Source organism: Astatotilapia calliptera, chromosome 14, assembly GCF_964374335.1.
Source record: "Astatotilapia calliptera chromosome 14, fAstCal68.1, whole genome shotgun sequence".
In the NCBI taxonomy this organism is placed as follows: domain Eukaryota; kingdom Metazoa; phylum Chordata; class Actinopteri; order Cichliformes; family Cichlidae; genus Astatotilapia; species Astatotilapia calliptera.
The window spans coordinates 9,538,020-9,556,156 of NC_137435.1; the positions used below are offsets into that span (position 1 = coordinate 9,538,020).

An 18,137-nucleotide genomic window follows, 5' to 3' on the forward strand; every position below is an offset into this window, starting at 1 on the left:
GTTGTCAAGTATTCTGTGGAATAGTGTATTTGTTAAGAAAACATATTTCATATAAATAAAATGACAGAAAGGAATCAGCAGCTAGATTGAACTTTAGCCCTGTAAGTCATTGATGTAAAACCACACATTTTTCACAGTTCACATTCAAGCGCCTCATTTTGCCCTTCGATTTATACAGGTTTAAGACAACTGCAATGAAAATATAAGGATTATGATACAAATGTGTTTTCAGAAAGTATAATATAATGCATTTATCATTTTTAGTTATGCTTCCAAGAAAGGTCTATAATCGATGTCTATAACTGATATCTTACTTGACAACAAGTCTAAACCCATTTTATCCTTTTTAATAATTTACATGCTATATTTTCTTGTCTGCAAGGTGATAATGGAAAAATGACACTGAGAGTGATCAGTGGTGACGACGAGGAAGTGTTTGTCACAGATTCAACTGGTACCTTATGCCTTAACAAACCTCTGGACAGGGAGAGACAGTCCTACTACAATCTGACTGTGGCAGCCAATGACTGTGCCCAGCCTGCATCTTTACAATTCACAAGTACAGCGCGTGTTATTGTGATTACTGAAGATGTCAACGACAATGCTCCAATGTTTGTGTCAGCCGAAAGTGTTAGTATACCAGAAGACACTGCACTGCATTCTGTTGTAATAACTGCTCATGCTGAGGATGAAGACGCTGGATCCAACGGGAGGGTTTTGTATTATTTAAACACCTCCGGTGGGATATTCAGCATTGATAACAGAAGTGGAAAGATATACCTGGAGGAGTTATTAGACAGAGAAGAAGTAGATACTCTGACTGTTACTATAATAGCTACTGATGAAGGCTTACCCATGCTGGCAACCACTATGAAACTCACAGTGCATGTTGAGGATGTGAATGATCATGACCCTGAGTTTTTACAAAGCAGTTATAACCTGACAGTCAGAGAGGATATCCCCAGGGGAACAAGCCTGCTGCAGGTTCAGGCTCACGATCAAGACATTGGATCCAATGGACAAGTACGGTACATGTTGGCCCAGATTGGTCCATTTGTGGTGGACATAATTCGAGGAGTTCTCACAGTCATGGATGAACTAGATAGAGAGAGGGACTCAAACTACACATTGATGATAACTGCTGTAGATCGGGGGAACATACCCAGATCTGCTAGTGCTGCAATCCATATCACAGTGATGGATGTCAATGACTTTGCACCCCAGTTTGTTCCAGAAACATTGACCATTCATGTGAAGGAGAATGAGGAGGATCCAACTCAGCTAACATATCAGGTGCAGTAAAATTCTGCTGAAAAACAACAGCATTTTAATGTTTGTCTTTTTATTTATTTATTTATTTTCTGTTATTGTTTTTTTCTTTTTGTTTTTAAAATTTTGCCAGGTCTCAGCTTTGGATGAAGATTTAGGAAACAACAGTCAGCTTACCTATTTTATAGAGAAAGGAAATGGATATAATTTATTTTCTATCACTCCCAGTGGCACATTTCATATTTTGCACACCTTAGACAGAGAGAAGGAGTCGCTATATATAGTCACCATCACTGCTGTTGATTCAGGTAACATATCCAAATAAAATTGCACGATACTTAATTCAGTATGGAAATAATGGTCTATGTTTTTCTAATACTCACTTCACACTGTTTGATGATGACTTCCACTGTCATTTGAAGGACTGCCATCCCTAACAGGCACTTTGACTGTGCACATCATAGTTGACGATGTCAATGATAATCACCCAGAGTTTACCGAGGAAGTCTACAACACCATAGTGCCTGAGGACAGTCTTATAGGCACTGTGTTTGCTGTGATAATCGCTTCTGATGTCGACGAGGGTGTCAGTGGGGAAGTAAGGTAAATGTGATAATTTGTTTCTTAAAACAAAATGCTTTTATAGTATTTTGATAATCTTCTGAATTTAATGACTGTGTTATATTAGAGTAACTTTCAGGGTTTTGCATAGTGCACTGCTTTATTTTTATTTGTTTTGTTTAGCTATTCTATGGAAAACCTCAATGTGCCTTTCGCCATTGATGAAACATCTGGAGAGCTATTTACAACAAACATACTGGACAGGGAGACAGTGGCCATTTACAATTTGGAAGTGACTGCGAGTGATAAGCATCCCATTCAGCCTCTGTCCAGCTCTGTGCTTGTTACTGTACTTATTGGAGATATTAATGACCACTGGCCCCAGTTTATGAATGGGCCTTATGTGGCCTATGTGCCAATCGAGTTAGCTCCAGGTGAGAGATTACCTTTCTATTTTACAGCTATATGTTTTATTCTGGGTAATATTGGCAATCGTATTAATATTGTATTATCCCCCCCCCCCCACCCTTTTTTTTTTTTCTGCAGGCTCTGTTGTTTGTGCAGTGAGAGCATTAGATGACGACACTGAGATCAATGCAGAACTACATTATTCGTTACAGGGAGAAAGCTCTGATATGTTTTCAATCGATCCTTACAGTGGCACTGTTTTCACTTCAGCAGCTCTACAGTCAGTGGATGATGTTATTGTCACTGTGCGTGTGGAAGATTCTGGGGAAGATCCCAAATTTGACACCACAACTATTAGTGTCAGGTTTCAGAACACCGCTGATTTCCCAAAGATGAACGTGGATGTTCTGAGTTATTCCCTCACAGAGGATGAGCGAGTGGAAACACTGGTGGCTGTGGTATCTGCCCTGAGTATTAGAGCTGAACCTGTCACTTTTTATCTCGCTTCTGGAAACTTTGAAAACATGTTTCACATCGATCATTCAAGTGGAGCCCTGATAGTAGAGAGACCATTGGATTTTGAGAGCAAAAAAGAGTTTCCTTTGTTGATAGAAGCCAGAGACTCAGGCCTGCCTCCTTTCTCCTCTTTTTCTGAAATTCACATAAACATCACTGATGCAAATGATAATTTCCCACAGTTTACTCAAGCTGAGTACAGGTGTGAGGTTTTTGAGAACTCCCCGCCTACCGTGGTTTGTGATGTACTTGCAATTGATGCAGATTCTGGCTATTATGGCACAGTGCAATACAACATAACAGACGGAAACCACGGTAACTTCTTCACAATTGACCCTGAAAATGGTTACTTGAGTACCACTGTAAGTTTAGACAGAGAACATATTCCTGAATTTAATTTAACAGTTGAAGCAGAAGAACTAGAAAACATGCTTCACAAAGACAAAGCAACTGTTATCATCACTGTTTTAGACAGAAATGATAATGCCCCTCTATTTTCTCAGATTTTTCTCACAGAGGTGTCTGAAGATACCCCTGTTGGACAGACAATTATAAAAGTCACCTCTACAGATGATGACACTGATGCCAATGCAGTGATTAATTACTTGATAGTTGAGCAAAGTGATGACATGCTTTTTAATATTGATTTCACCACTGGCTACATCACCGTTGAAGGAGTTTTGGACAGGGAAATGCAGGATCATTATATCTTTAAAGTAAGTGCAAATGATTCAGCATGGAGTATAAGCACAGATGTGACTATAGTCATTTTAGACGTCAATGATAACAGACCAGTATTTTCTGAACATTTCTATAACATTATCCTCCCTGAAACAAAAGATGAAGAGGCATTTGTTTTGCAGATTCTTGCTACAGATGCAGACATTGGGAAAAACAGTGAGATTTTCTATGTTATTGACCCTCCACATGAGGAGTTTTGGCTGAACGCTACCACTGGTGAAATCTATACAAAGCAGCCCATGATGTTACGTGACTGTAATTTTGAAATCTATCAATTTATGGTTACTGCTTTTGACCGTGGCAGTATCCCCCTACATAGTAATGTCACTATCAGAGTAAGATTGGAACACTACAACAACCACCCTCCTATGTTTTTCCCTTTACAACCCTTGATGGCTATTCCTTATCACCTGGCTGTGGGAAGTGAGGTGGTCCAGTTTACAGCAGTAGATCTGGATGTCAATGGCAATAGTAGCATTAAGTATTTTTTGAATGGAGGAAATGCATCTGATTTCTTTTGGATTCAAGGTGACACTGGAAAACTAATTTTAAATCAGACTTTAGGAGAGAATGAAAATCAGATCCTCACTTTAATAGCTGTGGCTGAAGATGAGGGCACCCCCCCTTTAACATCCCAAGCTGAAATCACTTTCCAAATTACTGGGAGGAATCAATTTACTCCGAGCTTTAGCGAATCTTATGTTACTTTCTCTGTCCCTGAGGACCTGCCTGTAGGATCAGTAATAGGAAATATTCAAGCAGAAGATGGGGATTATGGTCCCAATGGGGAGATCACATACAACATTACCCCAGAAAATCAATTTTTACCACTATCTGTGGGAGAATTTTCAGGACTGATAACACTGATCAGAGAGCTTGACTTTGAAGAACAAAGTATTTATCATTTCCAAATTAAAGCTAAAGATGAGGGCTGGTTCTCTAAAACTGGCACATTAAATGTCACGGTGTTAGTCATGGATGTGAACGACAATCCCCCAGTCTTTTCATCCTCAGAGTACATAACATCAGTTCGTGAAAACTCAGCTGTTGGAACGAATGTTCTCGATGTAACAGCCACAGATATTGACTCAGGTGCAAATGCACAAATATTCTACTCTCTCATTGGTGGCCATATAGATAAATTTGCAGTTGATTCAGGAAATGGCACCATCACCACTTTGGCCATGTTTGATTATGAGCAAGAGCAGATGTTTGATTTAACAATCAAAGGTTCCAATACTGGAGGACATGCTTTATTTAGTTTAGCACATGTTGTCATCCAAATCTCAGATGTTAATGAGTTCACGCCTAGATTCATCAAAAAAGAATTTAACTTCTCAGTACTTAAAAACGTGCCTATTGGAACTGTTGTTGGAAAAGTGATGGCTACAGATGGTGACCGAGGCACTGAAGGTCAAGTGTTTTACTTTTTGTTTGCCAGGAAAAAAAAAAAGAGCTTTGAAATTCACGAACGTTCTGGAGACGTATATACGACCAATAGTTTGAGGAAACAAGGCAACAGCCATGTAGTTTTGAAAGTTCTGGCCAAGAACTCTGGTGTTATTACTGGCACAGATATAGATGAGACTTTTGTCCACATCAGTGTGATTGACACAAATGAAGCTCCCATGTTCACATCTCCCCGCTATATGGCGAATGTTACAGAAGACACCCCAATTGGGACATCTGTTGCAACTGTGAGTGCTGTGGACGAGGACTCCATTGTTAACTGGAATCATTTCTTCTTCACCATTGAGCATGGAAACACCAATTTCTCCTTCTCTATTGATCCATCTAATGGTATCATTTCTGTGAATTCTCCACTGGACAGAGAAGTCTGGCCAGTCTATAATCTTACTGTTATAGCCACAGATAATGGCTCTCCACCAGCCACTGGGACTACTAATGTCATTGTGACTATTGGTGATATTAATGACAATGCCCCCAAACTCACATCAACTGAAGCTCATGTGAGAGAAAATCAACCTGAAGGCACCATAGTCACTAAATTAACTGCATTTGACTCTGATTTACCACCCAACCAAGGCCCTTTTATGTACTGGTTATTAGACTCCTCGGTGGCCAGTGCTTTTTCTCTCACTCCTGATGGAGTTCTGCTCACCACCCGCCCAATTGATCGGGAACAAATCTCTGCATATCAAGTGCTTGTGGCTGTCAGGGATTCAGGATTTCCCTTGCCACTATCATCAACATCAACCTTCCACATCCGGGTTGTGGATGAAAACGACAACCCTTCAATGGCAAGAAATATCTTTATTGAGGTGAAATATTTTGGTAGTTCTTTCCAAGGTGGCATGATTGGTAATGTCCATCCTGAGGATCAGGATGAGTCTGACAGATTCAACTGCACCATCAAAAGTGGGCCAACTCACATGTTCACAATCCTTAATGGCACATGTGAGCTGTGGTCTTTTCCCTTTCAAGGCGAAGCTACGTTTAACATCTCCATTGAAGCTACAGACCAGCTGCACTTTCCCGTAAACAACAGCGTCTACGTTAACTACAAAGGTTTTACAAATGCTTCTATAGACAATTGTATATTATTCTCTTTGTCATCATCTTCAGTAGAGCAGTTTTTGTCTAATAACTATTTGAGGTTCGTAAAAGCTCTGGACAGTCTGTTTAACCTACAAGCCTCTAAGACTCATGTATTTGGAATCAAACATATTGGGTGGGAAATCCTTCTGTTGGCTGCAGTCAAAAATTACAACGGTCAGTACCTTAGCAGAGAGGTGGCGAGTGGTATATCATCTGGACACAAGAAATTACTGGAGGCTCAGAGCAATGTGACAATTTCTCACATCACCAGTGATCCATGTCTGAGCAGCCCTTGTCAAAATGGAGCATCATGCCACAAAAATATTTACATCAGCCAGGAGGTTGCTGTCCTTGAAAGTGTAGCGGTCATCTTTGTTGCACCAAAGAAAGAGATTTTTAACTGTACTTGTCCATCCGGATTTACTGGTTCACTGTGTGAAGAAGAAATTGATGAATGTGAGCTAAATCCCTGTGAGAATAAAGGCACATGTGTGAATACAGTGGGAAGTTTCTTCTGTCACTGTCAGGTTGGCTTCTCTGGTTCCCACTGCGCTGCTGATGTCAATGGATGCCTGACGGTGAAGTGCCAAAATGGTGGGACTTGTATCCCCTCCGAGGATGGATATCAGTGCCACTGTGTGCCTGGATTTGGAGGTACATTTTCTCATGTATAGATAGATAGGAAAAAAATTAATATGTGAGAACCAACTGTTAATTTGTTTTTTAAAATAAAACTTCTTTTTTTAATTTAATTGTTTCAGGAGAAACCTGTGATGAGTTCATAGACTACTGCAAATCATCACCCTGTGTTCATGGTATCTGCATTAATTCACAAACAGGATTCTCTTGTAATTGTCACTTTGGTAAGAATGATACATAATGCTAGATGTACATTTGTCTACAAAAGTGTAAAATCTTAGGAAAGACACACTTTCTTGCATATATTTAGAAAAAAAGGGTTGCTTGTAACAAACTGTATACAAATGATGGACATAGCAAAGCTGATGACACCCACTCTTTAGTTATGTCTCATTGTGAAGCTTTAAGCTGAGCATTTTTTAGCATCATTTTTAATCCAGGAAGAGTAATAACTCGTCAGTCACAAGGTAAACCCACTCTAACACCTAATTTATGCTTCAACTGGAAACTTCACAATGTAACCTCCAACATAAGTGCAAACTCGTCAGTCCCCTTGGACACATGTAGGTTACACTGTAGGCTCTACAAAGATCTAAATCAGGCCTAAAGCATGCCCTGCTTTATTTTCCTTCTTGACTCTAACTGGGGCCACAATTTACAAAATAAGTATAAAATCAACACAAAAATATTTACTGAGGTCGAAGCATGGGTACCAAAGTGTCATTTATCCACTGACTGATGTACAGGCCTCTACTTTATGGCTCGTAACTTTGTCAACACATCTGTCAATCAAAGTGACTACCCCTAACTTGAAATTTAACAAAATTCAAGAGTGGTTGTATCACCAAAGGTGGTGTACAGTGGTTAAAAAAAAAGAGAAATTAACTATTGAGACCAAACTCATGTTCTGTACCTGGCTATAATCATGTTCATTTTATCCTTAAGTTGATTATTTTAAAACATACAAGTCAATGGGAACAGACTGATTTTTGGAGCCAGTGTCAAGTAGCCATTTAAAGAACGGCAGTTTTTTTGTGTGTGTGTGTGTTCATTTTCATCCACAGCAGACATACATAGCTTCGGTCTAAAAAGTGAAACCAGTACAGAATTGACTTAAATCTGCATTCATTGTCATGTGTACCAGTTTGTGACTCCTCTGGGTGCAAAAGATGTTCTCAACTCGCTTGGTCTATGAAAGCTTTCCTCATGAGATTCCGGCTGAGCCACTAGTTTCATGTCATACTGAATATAAGATGAGATTAATTGTGTAAACTATGATGCATATTAGTGTCCAGAAGAAAGATAAAGCTTGTCTATATGAAGTATTCCTTGCATTATCAGCAAGATCCACCGTTTGCTTGTTATACAGTTTCAAAACACCAAAATAGCAACAGCAAAATGCTCAGCCTAAGACCTCAATGGGTGATATCAGTGGCTATATATGCTATCTGTTTATGCGCATATATGAAATATGCTAAGAGGTTTTCTAAGAATTAAATGGGAAAAAATAATATGGAACTCATCTTTATGTTAGGAGTCAGTGGAGTCCGGTGTGAGGATCACAGTTATGGCTTTGAGGAGCTGTCCTTCATGGAGTTTCCACCACTGGATCGTAGGACTAATTTAATCTCTTTGGAGTTTGCCACAATGCAGAGGGACTCCCTCCTCCTCTACAATCCAGGAGGTTCAAACAGCAGAGAGTTCTTTGCACTGGAGATACTGGATGGAGCAGTACATCTCTCTTATGATCTGGGTTCAGGACCTGTGAGGTTGCAAACATACAAGCAAGTTGCAGATGGATATTTTCACAGTGTTATTGCCAGGAGGATTGGCAGTGTGAGTTTTAAATATATCAGTATAAGAAAACAACAACGAAAAAAACCAACTGCCAGGTCACAGGGTTGCCTGCAGAGAAATGTTTACTCATTAGAGTACTTTGCATTACATGAGCAACTTAGCAATACATTTACTTCTGAGTATACTGATCTTTTAGATCAGCAGTTTCTGAAACACTTAGATCAGCCCAACTGGCACCAACAACAATGCTATGTTTAAAGTCATTTAAATCATCTTACATTCCCATTCTGTTGCCTTAATCCCTTGAGGTGCTGCCATGATTAGTTGATTAACAATGAGTTTGACTGTTGTACCCAACAAAGTGGCTAATAGTATGTCTACTATCAATGGATTACTCATTTAAATAAGAAAATGACTGTTTACTTGAACTGCAGAAGTAATGTTTTGTTTCTTCATTGAAAAAGTAATTTGAGTACTTTAATACATTAGCATGTTTTATTGAATTTGAGTTACATTCATATATCTTTTTATTATTTATTGCATTTCACAGATGGGTTCACTGCATGTGGACAACTGCACGGATGACGAAAACAATAGATTCTGTTTTTCAACGAATGATGGAAGTATTTCAGAAAGGTAGCAGTGAAATATTTAATTGGAATATTCCTCATTTCTAATTTTCATCTTCATGTAAGCAATATTTTTCATTTTTCAATTTTTTTCTTTCTTTGTCTTTATCGCCAAATAGGACACTTGATGTTGGCAACAGTAATATGACCTTTGGAGGATTAAGAACTACTGAAGCTATTTTAGTGCATCCTTCTCAGATAAGAGCCCATGACTTTGTTGGATGTATCCGAAACTTTCATGTTAATGGCATCCTCCTGAGACCCTCAATGGCTCTAGCGGCATATAACATCTTTGACAGGCAGGCTTATTAAAATTAGTGCATGTAGATGTCTTTATACTTTAAACATTGCTGGATACATATTTGATACATATTTGAGCTCATATATATATATATATATATATATATATATATATATATATATATATATATTAGGGGTGCAACGATATTCGTTGAACCGTTCGATACAGTGCTTTCGGTTCGGTACGCATATGTATCGAACAATACAACATTTGTAATTTATTTTATCAATTTTCCTTCTGACGATGCTGTCTGTGTTGAGCGCTCAGTGAATCTGTGTTCGACTACTCCGCCTAGGCTGCACTGTCCAGCGCAGATCCACTGAGCGCTCAACACAGACAGCATAGTCAGAAGGAAGAGCGCAGGGCACCTCCCCCACCCTCATTCAGTTCTGGCGTTTGGAATTATTTTGGTTTTCATGTGACGTATGACCCTGAAGGTAAGCGAGTCATGGACTAAAGTAAAACAGTATGTTGGATGTGCCATGCAATGCTCAATTACATTGGTGGGAACTAGTGTGTTAGCGCAGTTAGCTCGTTAACGTGTTGGCCGTCTAGCCCCATGCACGGAGCGATCGGCGGTAGCTCGTTAACGGAGATTTGCCGTGTTGTGGCGTTAAGGTCATTTCAACGAGATTAACCTGAAAGCACTAGTGGGAACACAACGAATATGACTGCACATTTACGCCGACATCATCCTAGTGCAAAGACAAGTGGAAGCAGACAAAAAAAAGCAAGCATGCTACTAACTTTAGCCGAGTCATTTAGACAGCTGTTAGCACATGATTCTCCTTATGCTGCTGAGAATATAGCCCGGAAGAAGCGGATAGTATAGCTTTTATTTTGGAAAGAGCCATTTCTCTGTAATAAACTCTCTTTTCCAAAGATGAGTGATTCCTCAATCAGATACAGGGCTCGCAATATCGCTAGCCCGACGTCCCGGAGCTAGCGATTTTTTCAGTCCGGCTACCAAAATCTATCTCTGCCCTGCCCGTCGGGCTATTGTAGGAAAAATATATGTCAATGCTTTTGCATTCTTTCAGAAATGTAGCTGGGTAATTATGTCATTGGCATCGGTGAGCCACTGTCAATATGTGACATATTGAAGTCGCGTTTGAATTTGCGCTTGTTTTTTTGCTTTCACTTTGCAATTGTGCGAACTGTGTATAGAGAGCGACAGCACTGATCTGTGAGTGATGATAATTTGTGCACCAATTCCTCTGACATCGTCTTATTAATCGTTAGCTTACTATGCAAACATGACAAGTGAAATCTCCCGCAGCAAGCTTAAACATGTGAGAGGTTGATCGCGCAGAGAATCGCTGAGCTTATGTGAGTGAGCGTGTAAAAGCATTTCAGTTCTGCTGAGCCAAATAAGACAGGTCAGGGTGAAGAAGTGACAGCCAAAGAAAAGCTTACCACAAAACGGAGAAGTTATGACAAATCAGACTATAAGGCAAAAAGAAAGTGCAGCTTTATGGTTTCATGGACAAAAGAATTTCTGTGGCTGCAATATGACGAGCTAAATAACCAGGGCTGCACATAAGTGGTCCGCAGGTGCGCATTCGCTGTCAAAATAAAAAACACGCACAAGGGTTAGGGTTAAATTTAAAAACTGTACTTTTGAGTTAAAATATATATTTATAATTTTAATAAATGACAAATTAAAAATGCATGAACATTTTTTTGTATCGAAAAAATATCGAACCGTGACACCAAAGTATCGAACTGAACCGTGAATTTTGTGTATCGTTGCGCCCCTAATATATGTATATATATATATATATATATAAAATGTCTTACTGTTTATCTTTAGGTGTCCTCGAGCAGCAGTGTCATTATGCTATAGTGTCCCATGCAAGAATGGTGGTGTGTGTCATGACCTTTGGTCCAACTATTTTTGCGAGTGCAAAAGCCCTTTTACAGGAAAAAACTGTGACAAAGGTATAAATAATAGTGCATATGATATTGAGCTTCTGTTTTAAAATCAGGTGCAGAAGATTAAATTGAGTTTTTTTAAACTCTTTTTTTCAAACAGAAATGTCAGAGGAACTTGTTTTGAAATTTAATGGCAGTGACTACATTGATTATGTTATTAAGGAGAAATTTAAGAGAGACTACCTAATGAAAGAGATTTTGGATGAAAATTTGGGATTAAACAGAGACCAACAAACGATTAACATCAAGTTCAAGACCAAACATGATGGTGTGCTGATGTTTATCCGTGGACAGAGAGCATATATTATGCTGAAGGTAGGTGAAATTCATTTAACTATATACACGTCTTGTATTCTATATTCAAGTATGAAACTGTTTTTCCCCTTTATTCAGATAAAAGACAAGAAGCCTGTCTACATTTTTGAAGATGCACTTTTGGGACACCTGTCAGACTTCTCTGTGGACCGTCCTGTGGCTGATGGAGTTTGGCATCTCCTCTCCTTGTTCAGCAGGGGACAGAACACTTTCCTCTCTGTGGATGGTAAACCAGTTTTGAACATCACTGGCCAAAGTATGGATCTCACTCCACTTAGCGTAGAAAAGATCACTCTTGGTGCTGCTCCCACAAGAGAAACAGTCAATCAATCAGGTAAAGTTTATTCTTAAAGTCAGTTTTTAAAATGCCAACTTTTGTACAACATGTGAAATGAAGGCCAGAAAATATACACTGCATACAGTCTTGTCATTGCACTTGATGAGAGTTTTGGATAACTGTTTAATCAGACTGGATCTTCTTACCTGTTTAAACTGATCACTCTAAAAGCAACATGTACCAGTAAAGTTAAACTGAAGGAGTAACGTGGAAGTAAGTGGACCTCTGAACCTTCTTTGTTTTTTATGACAGGGTTCAGTGGATGTGTGCAGTATTTCAATGTGACAGGTTACTCTCTGCCTGTCAGCGGACACAGCATAATGGTGGATGTCAGGCCAAGCTCGACTCTCACCCAGACCAACTGCAGCTTTCCGCATTTTTGCCTCGCTTCAGGATGCTCTGAGAAGGATGGTCCCAGCAGGACTTGTCTCTCACACTGTCAAAATCACTGGACATGTGAACCTGGTGTGCAGAACAACTCCTGCATCTGTTTACACAATGTTACTGACCATTTCTGTGATATATGCATCTCCACAAAGGATAGCCATGATCACTGCTCTGAAATGCAAGGCAACCTGCCACTGTGGCTCATTGCTGTGGTTCTTCCTCTCATTGCCATTCTGGTGATTGCAGTAATGTGTGTTGGCCTTTACAAAGTAAGACATTCTCATTCAAGATGTCAGAGTGCGAGCTTACCAGTGAAAACAGAGCATGGGGCAGACAACAAAGCATTTTCGTTTGATGACAAACGAAAATGCACAATGCCCACAGAAGCTCTGTCACCAGAAAAAGGGAACAGACCTGACCTCATGAGTACCAATCAGTCAAAGTCAAGTGCAGAGATATACTGTGATAACAGTCTGTCAAATGTTCAGCCATTACCAAAGAGTGAGGTTGAGTATTATGAAATCGGCAGCATCTGTAGTGCATTTCATTCAGATGATACCTCACTGAAACTCAGCTGGCAGAAGCATCTATACAGCTCAAAATGTGTGAAAGCTGATCCGAAACAGTGGGGAGATTTGAGGATGCTGTTTGCAGGATATAAGAAAGAAAGCTCTAGTAATGACAAAAGCTCCCCAAAGCCTCAAAATGTTACTTTGATAAATGAACAGTTGCTGAATAAGTTTCATTCAAAACAGTCCCAGCAGACAGATTCTTGTTACACAAAGAGATTCATACAGCCAGAATTCCTGGAGCCAATGCAATGTCTCACTTTTGAAGAAATTAGCAAGCTAAACACACCTGTGAAAAAAACATTGCATCAGTCAGCTCTGAAATGTGCAGTCACAGACCAAATCACAATGGTGGATGACTCATGTCATAGTGAAACACAAGGCGTGCTTATGTGCTCAGAGTCTGAGTTCAGACAGTTTTCTGTTGTCACTGGTGGGAATTACATACATGACCATTCATTAAGGCAACAACAGAACCTACCTTTCAACCCAGAGAGTATTCCCTTAGGTATATTTGAGCAGTGGGAAAATATTTTAAATATGCACCTACCTTTTAGCAGCTATGCCCCTGTATTTGAAGATATTGCATGCCTATCCAGTGAAGCCAGTAATAGTAATGACATGCAAAGTGACATAGAAGAAATTATTTGATTTTCATATCACCCATATAGATTTAACAAAGGTTTCATCTGGATAGTCTAACTGTTGCACATTTTAGAATTTTTGATATTATTATCTATAGTTAAAATGTCTACTTGATCAATAACATAACAACATAAATTAATTACTGAGTGGACAAAGAACCTGTTCATTTTTACTTCATCAATGTGTTGCTGGTTATCTTTAAAGACTTGTCAGGTAAAAGTTAATTATGTATCTTCAGAATAGCCAGAGATTTTGTCTCACAGTTCACTTTATATGAACACACATAGATCAATAACAGCATTTAATCTTAATGGACAATAAAATTGTTCATAGGCTTCAAATTGTTCTCAATATCTAGACATATTTCTTTCACCGATTGTTTTTTAATCAGTTTTTTGATGCTGCACGAAGATGCTGTTTGCATACTGGGAATAGGGAACTAGTTAAAACATGCAAAAGGAAGGTTTATACTAAAGAGTAGGGATGGGTACCGGTATCCGGTGCCATGATGGCACCGGTTCTGACATAAACGGTAGTACCCAGACCGAAAAGCAGCGCACATTTCGGTGCTTTATTTCGGTGCTTTTTTTTCCTTAGCTGTGATACACTTTAGATTCTAGCCAATCATTTTACGTTTCCAAGGATAGTAGGCGGGTCCAGGTATGTACGTTCTTTTATTTTTTATTTTATTTTATTTTATTTTATTTTTTTCGCCTGTCCCATTTGGTTCTCTAGCCATCAGAATTGTTGTCTGAAGACCAACAAGGATACCCAATGGATTTACTTTGCCAAATGGATCATCGTGGCATTGCCGTATTGGTCCATTTGGTCGATCTTTGTTTTTATTATTTATTATATTTTATTTTCAGATGTTACAGACGGGACAGTCATGAGTGAGAGATAGGAAAGGGAGAAAGAAAGAGGAAGGGAAGGAAAAACAGAAGGGGAGAGGGACAATGAGAAAGGGGGGGAGAAAAAAAATAAAAATCTCCTGGATCACCTGTTGAGAGAAGAATAGAAAACAAGCAAAAAAAGACAAAAAAAAACAAAAAACAAAGCAACATACTAAACACAACACCATCGCATTAATGTAGCTAAGTGTAAACAGCAGTAAATACTAAATATTCAATGTTGTTGTGCAGCACGCAGGACAGATGTGCTTCGAAGTAGCAGCCAAGAAAGGTGTAATTTGGGTCTACGAGCAGTGAACACCCGTGTGCATACCTGTGTGGATCAGCGCGCTTGTATTCCAAAGGTTTCTCCATGTAACGATCTGCTAGGGAGTGTGGGGGGGCCACAGCCCCGTCCTCCAGGGTGTGAAGCAGGTATGGAGGAGATCAAAACTCCAGACATCCAGAGGCCCCCAGAACACAAGAAACCATGGAAGACCAACAGAGGGGCAGCCGCGCCACTGTTCCAGTAAGAGCTGAGGAGAGTCCCAGATGAGGGTTCACTCAGCAGCCGCGGAGCAGAAGCCAGGGGGAGTTGCAGTGACGCGCCCGTGAGCTCCGCCGGCCGTCAGCTGTGCCTGAGTGACCGAGCCCCAGGCCGAGAGGCCGGGGGCACCCCACCCCCGAAGGGGCCCGAGCGAGCCCCAGGCTCCAGGCCCCGATAAGCGGCCGCCAAGGAGTGAGCCGGTGTGTACCTGGACGCCCACCCCCAGACACAAAGAACCACCAATGCACCGACACCTGAGGGAGTCCGCCACCGGCAGGGGAAGTGGTGGTAGGTGGAGATAGGCCTCCAAACCTTGGAGGGCCTGAGGTGTCCCCAGAGAGGTGGCGTCTGATACCCAACCTGACATATAGACACAGACATACAGGCACACACAGACACAAACATCCATTCCCCCCCTCATGCTCTCATATGCACTCACTCCACACTCAACCAACGTGGAGACAGACATAAAGAGACGCTGTACACACGATCACACTCCCCAAGCGTACTCTACAAACCGGGTCTAGGTACCCTTGCTCCTGGAGGGGGGAACTGCACCCAGACCCAGGTGGTGTTACCCTTTTCCCTGCGGTGGGGAGAGGCAGACCACCCCGACTCCGTAGCAGCAGGGAGGCCCCACACTCCAGACCGCAGTCGGACGGCCAACTCCACCTAGCCCTCCCGCTCCAGCAGGCTGCAGAGAATGGGGGTGGGAGAAGACTCCAAACCTCCCTCCACCCGCTCATTGTAGTGTTGATGCATGTGTGTTCTAAGGTGCAATTAAAACCCAGGAGGGCATGGAGCTACCTGCCAAGGAGCAGCAGGTAAGCGCATAGTCCCTCCTGATAGCCCTCAATGTCTAAGTGTATTTAAAATTGAGAGGTGGGCAACGACGCCACGGGTGAGGTATACACCCTGATGGTAATTTGGACTCCGTGATTGTGCCCACCCCCAAGATCCTATATGTATGTGTAATGAGAGTGTGAATAATGTGAATGTCTAAGTTGTGGGATAAAATTGAGGCAGAGGCAGCCAGAAGGGGACAGAGGGGGGGGTAGCCTCCTCTGCACCCTGGTGACATACCCCTACTCCAAGGCCCTGCATGTGTGGGTGGTTGTGGTGGAGCGGGAAGAGAGAGGCAGCTGGAGATGGGGAGGGAAGGAAGGGAGGGGCAGGTAACCCCTCCCTGGGGCCAGCTCCCCCGCTGACCCCAGTAGGCACTCCCACACTCCGCGACCCGCCAGGGAAAGGGGGCCCAGGCCCATCCAGACCGGGGCCCAGTGCAGCAGCGCCTCCCGGCCCCACAGAGCCCGGGACAGTCCACCCAACCCCACCACAGAGAAAACTGCACCCACCCCACCATCCACTCATCTTCCAGACTACATAAGACAGTAAACGCCCAGGCTGAGATCTTCCTCCACCTCTCCTGTATCTCCCCCTCCTGCAGAGAGAGTTCCTGAAGAGAGGAAAGCTCCTGCAAGATGTGACCATCTCCCCCACCAGTTGAAGAGCCCCCCAGGTGGTTCGACGCACCGGCGGCACCCCGCTCCAGGGCCGGGCCCCCATGCACCCACCCGCCCACAACCCCGGCAACACACCAACCAGGATCCAAGCCCCCGAGGCCCGGCCCGGGCCCCAGCCCAGAGACGGAGCGCCCCCAGAACCTCACGCCCATCCCGGACCCACCCAGGGCCAGCCAGGCTACCAGGTCAGTAACCCACGTCCGTCAGCACAGACCCTCCCCTAGCCCCGCTGCACGCAGCCGCGAGGAAACAGTCACCTGAGAGCCAACAGAGCCCCCAACCGGACATGACCGCTACCCCGGGTTGAGCCCCCCAAGGACGATGCCTCCGGGGAACCCCCCGACGCCCTAAGCCTGTCCCTACCCCCACACCAATCACAACAGTGAAGGCGGGACCAAATTATGACCCCCCACCCCCACTAGGTGATGGAGCTGATAAAAGGAGTCCAGAGCAATTGATCTGATGTGGTGGCAGAGGCTGTATCAAGACTAATGTAATCTAATAGATAATTTCTATATTGGTTAGAATTAAGATTATTTTTATTTTTCCAGTTCATGAGGACTGTTTTCTTGGCTATGCATAGGGCAGTGAAAATCATATGGGCTATATTCTTTTCTGAAGTGACATTATCTAAGCTGCCCAGTAAACACACTAAGGGGGAGGTTGGAATGTTACATTTCAGACACTTTGATAAGTCTTCACATATCTCGCGCCAAAACTTTTGCACTGGTGGACAGAACCAAAGAGCGTGGATGTAATTGTCTGGTGTATTGCCTTGACAGTGTGAGCAGTTGTTGGAAGATGTAAAGCCCATCTTGAACATCCGATGACCTGTATAGTGCACTCTATGTAGTATTTTGTATTGTATTAATTGCAGACTGGGATTTTTAATTAATTTAAAGGTTTTTAAGCAAATCTGAGACCAGAAGTTTTGGTCTAAGCTGACTGATAAATCTGCTTCCCACTTTGCAATAGGAAGGGATATTGATTCATCTAATTTAGAAAGTGTTCTGTATATTTTAGATAATAATTTGGGGGATTTAAGAGTAAGAAAATGTGCCGCACTTAGTGGTGTTTGTAATTCAACTTGACTGAGGTTAAATTTCTTTTTTACTATGGATTTAATTTGTTGATATTCTAAAAATCTTGTCTTGTTGATCCCATATTGTGCAACTAGTCTGTCAAATGGAATAAATTCTGTTCCCTCTAATATATGTTCTAAGTATTTAATTCCTTTACAACTCCATTCTGGGAAATTAATCATATTATTGTTTTGTAATATGTCAGGGTTATTCCAGATAGGTGTACGTTTGCATGGGATTAATGAAGACTCCGTTATTTTTAGAAACTCCCACCATGCTGTCAGAGAAAAGCTGATGTTGATACTTTTAAAGCATTCATGTCTTTTGATGTTTGAGCTAATAAATGGTAGGTCTGAAATCTCTAGATCCTTGCATAGTGCCTGTTCAACATCTAGCCAGGGCTCAACTAAGAAGGTATGTTTTAACCATTCTGAGATGAACTGAAGCCTGTTGGCTAAGAAGTATTGGTGAAAATTAGGCAGATCTA

General features: G+C 41.6%; 2 protein-coding genes across 4 annotated transcripts; both read left to right on the plus strand.

Moving 5' to 3' along the window:
• Nucleotides 1-374: 374 nt before the first annotated feature.
• LOC113036163 (protocadherin Fat 4) lies at nt 375-9,458 on the plus strand. Its single transcript, XM_080288804.1, is given in 9 exon segments — nt 375-1,294; nt 1,296-1,577; nt 1,692-1,872; nt 2,014-2,264; nt 2,377-6,708; nt 6,816-6,917; nt 8,228-8,529; nt 9,041-9,126; nt 9,239-9,458. Coding segments are annotated over 9 exon segments (6,627 nt in total). The 5' UTR covers nt 375-396; the 3' UTR covers nt 9,432-9,458.
• A 176-nt stretch (nt 9,459-9,634) lies between these two features.
• Nucleotides 9,635-18,014, plus strand: LOC113036164 (protocadherin Fat 4-like). Of its 3 annotated transcripts, XM_026192301.2 has the most exons (4): nt 9,635-11,361; nt 11,456-11,670; nt 11,749-12,004; nt 12,260-18,014. In XM_026192301.2, exons 2-4 carry the CDS (start codon nt 11,458-11,460, stop codon nt 13,612-13,614), a joined length of 1,824 nt encoding a protein of 607 aa, XP_026048086.1. In that variant the 5' UTR covers nt 9,635-11,361; nt 11,456-11,457; the 3' UTR covers nt 13,615-18,014. The 3 variants fall into 3 exon arrangements, with proteins under 3 accessions (XP_026048086.1, XP_080145174.1, XP_080145175.1); XM_080289048.1 differs by having other exon boundaries at nt 9,636-11,361; nt 11,456-12,004; XM_080289049.1 differs by having other exon boundaries at nt 9,636-12,004.
• Nucleotides 18,015-18,137: the final 123 nt, after the last annotated feature.

Bases quoted from the DNA above. Each gene is read 5' to 3' on its own strand.
- LOC113036164 (XM_080289049.1), top strand. From the start codon at position 11,458: ATGTCAGAGGAACTTGTTTTGAAATTTAATGGCAGTGACTACATTGAT. The intron at 12,005-12,259 runs GTAAAGTTTATT...TTTTTATGACAG, and splicing joins AGAAACAGTCAATCAATCAG to GGTTCAGTGGATGTGTGCAG.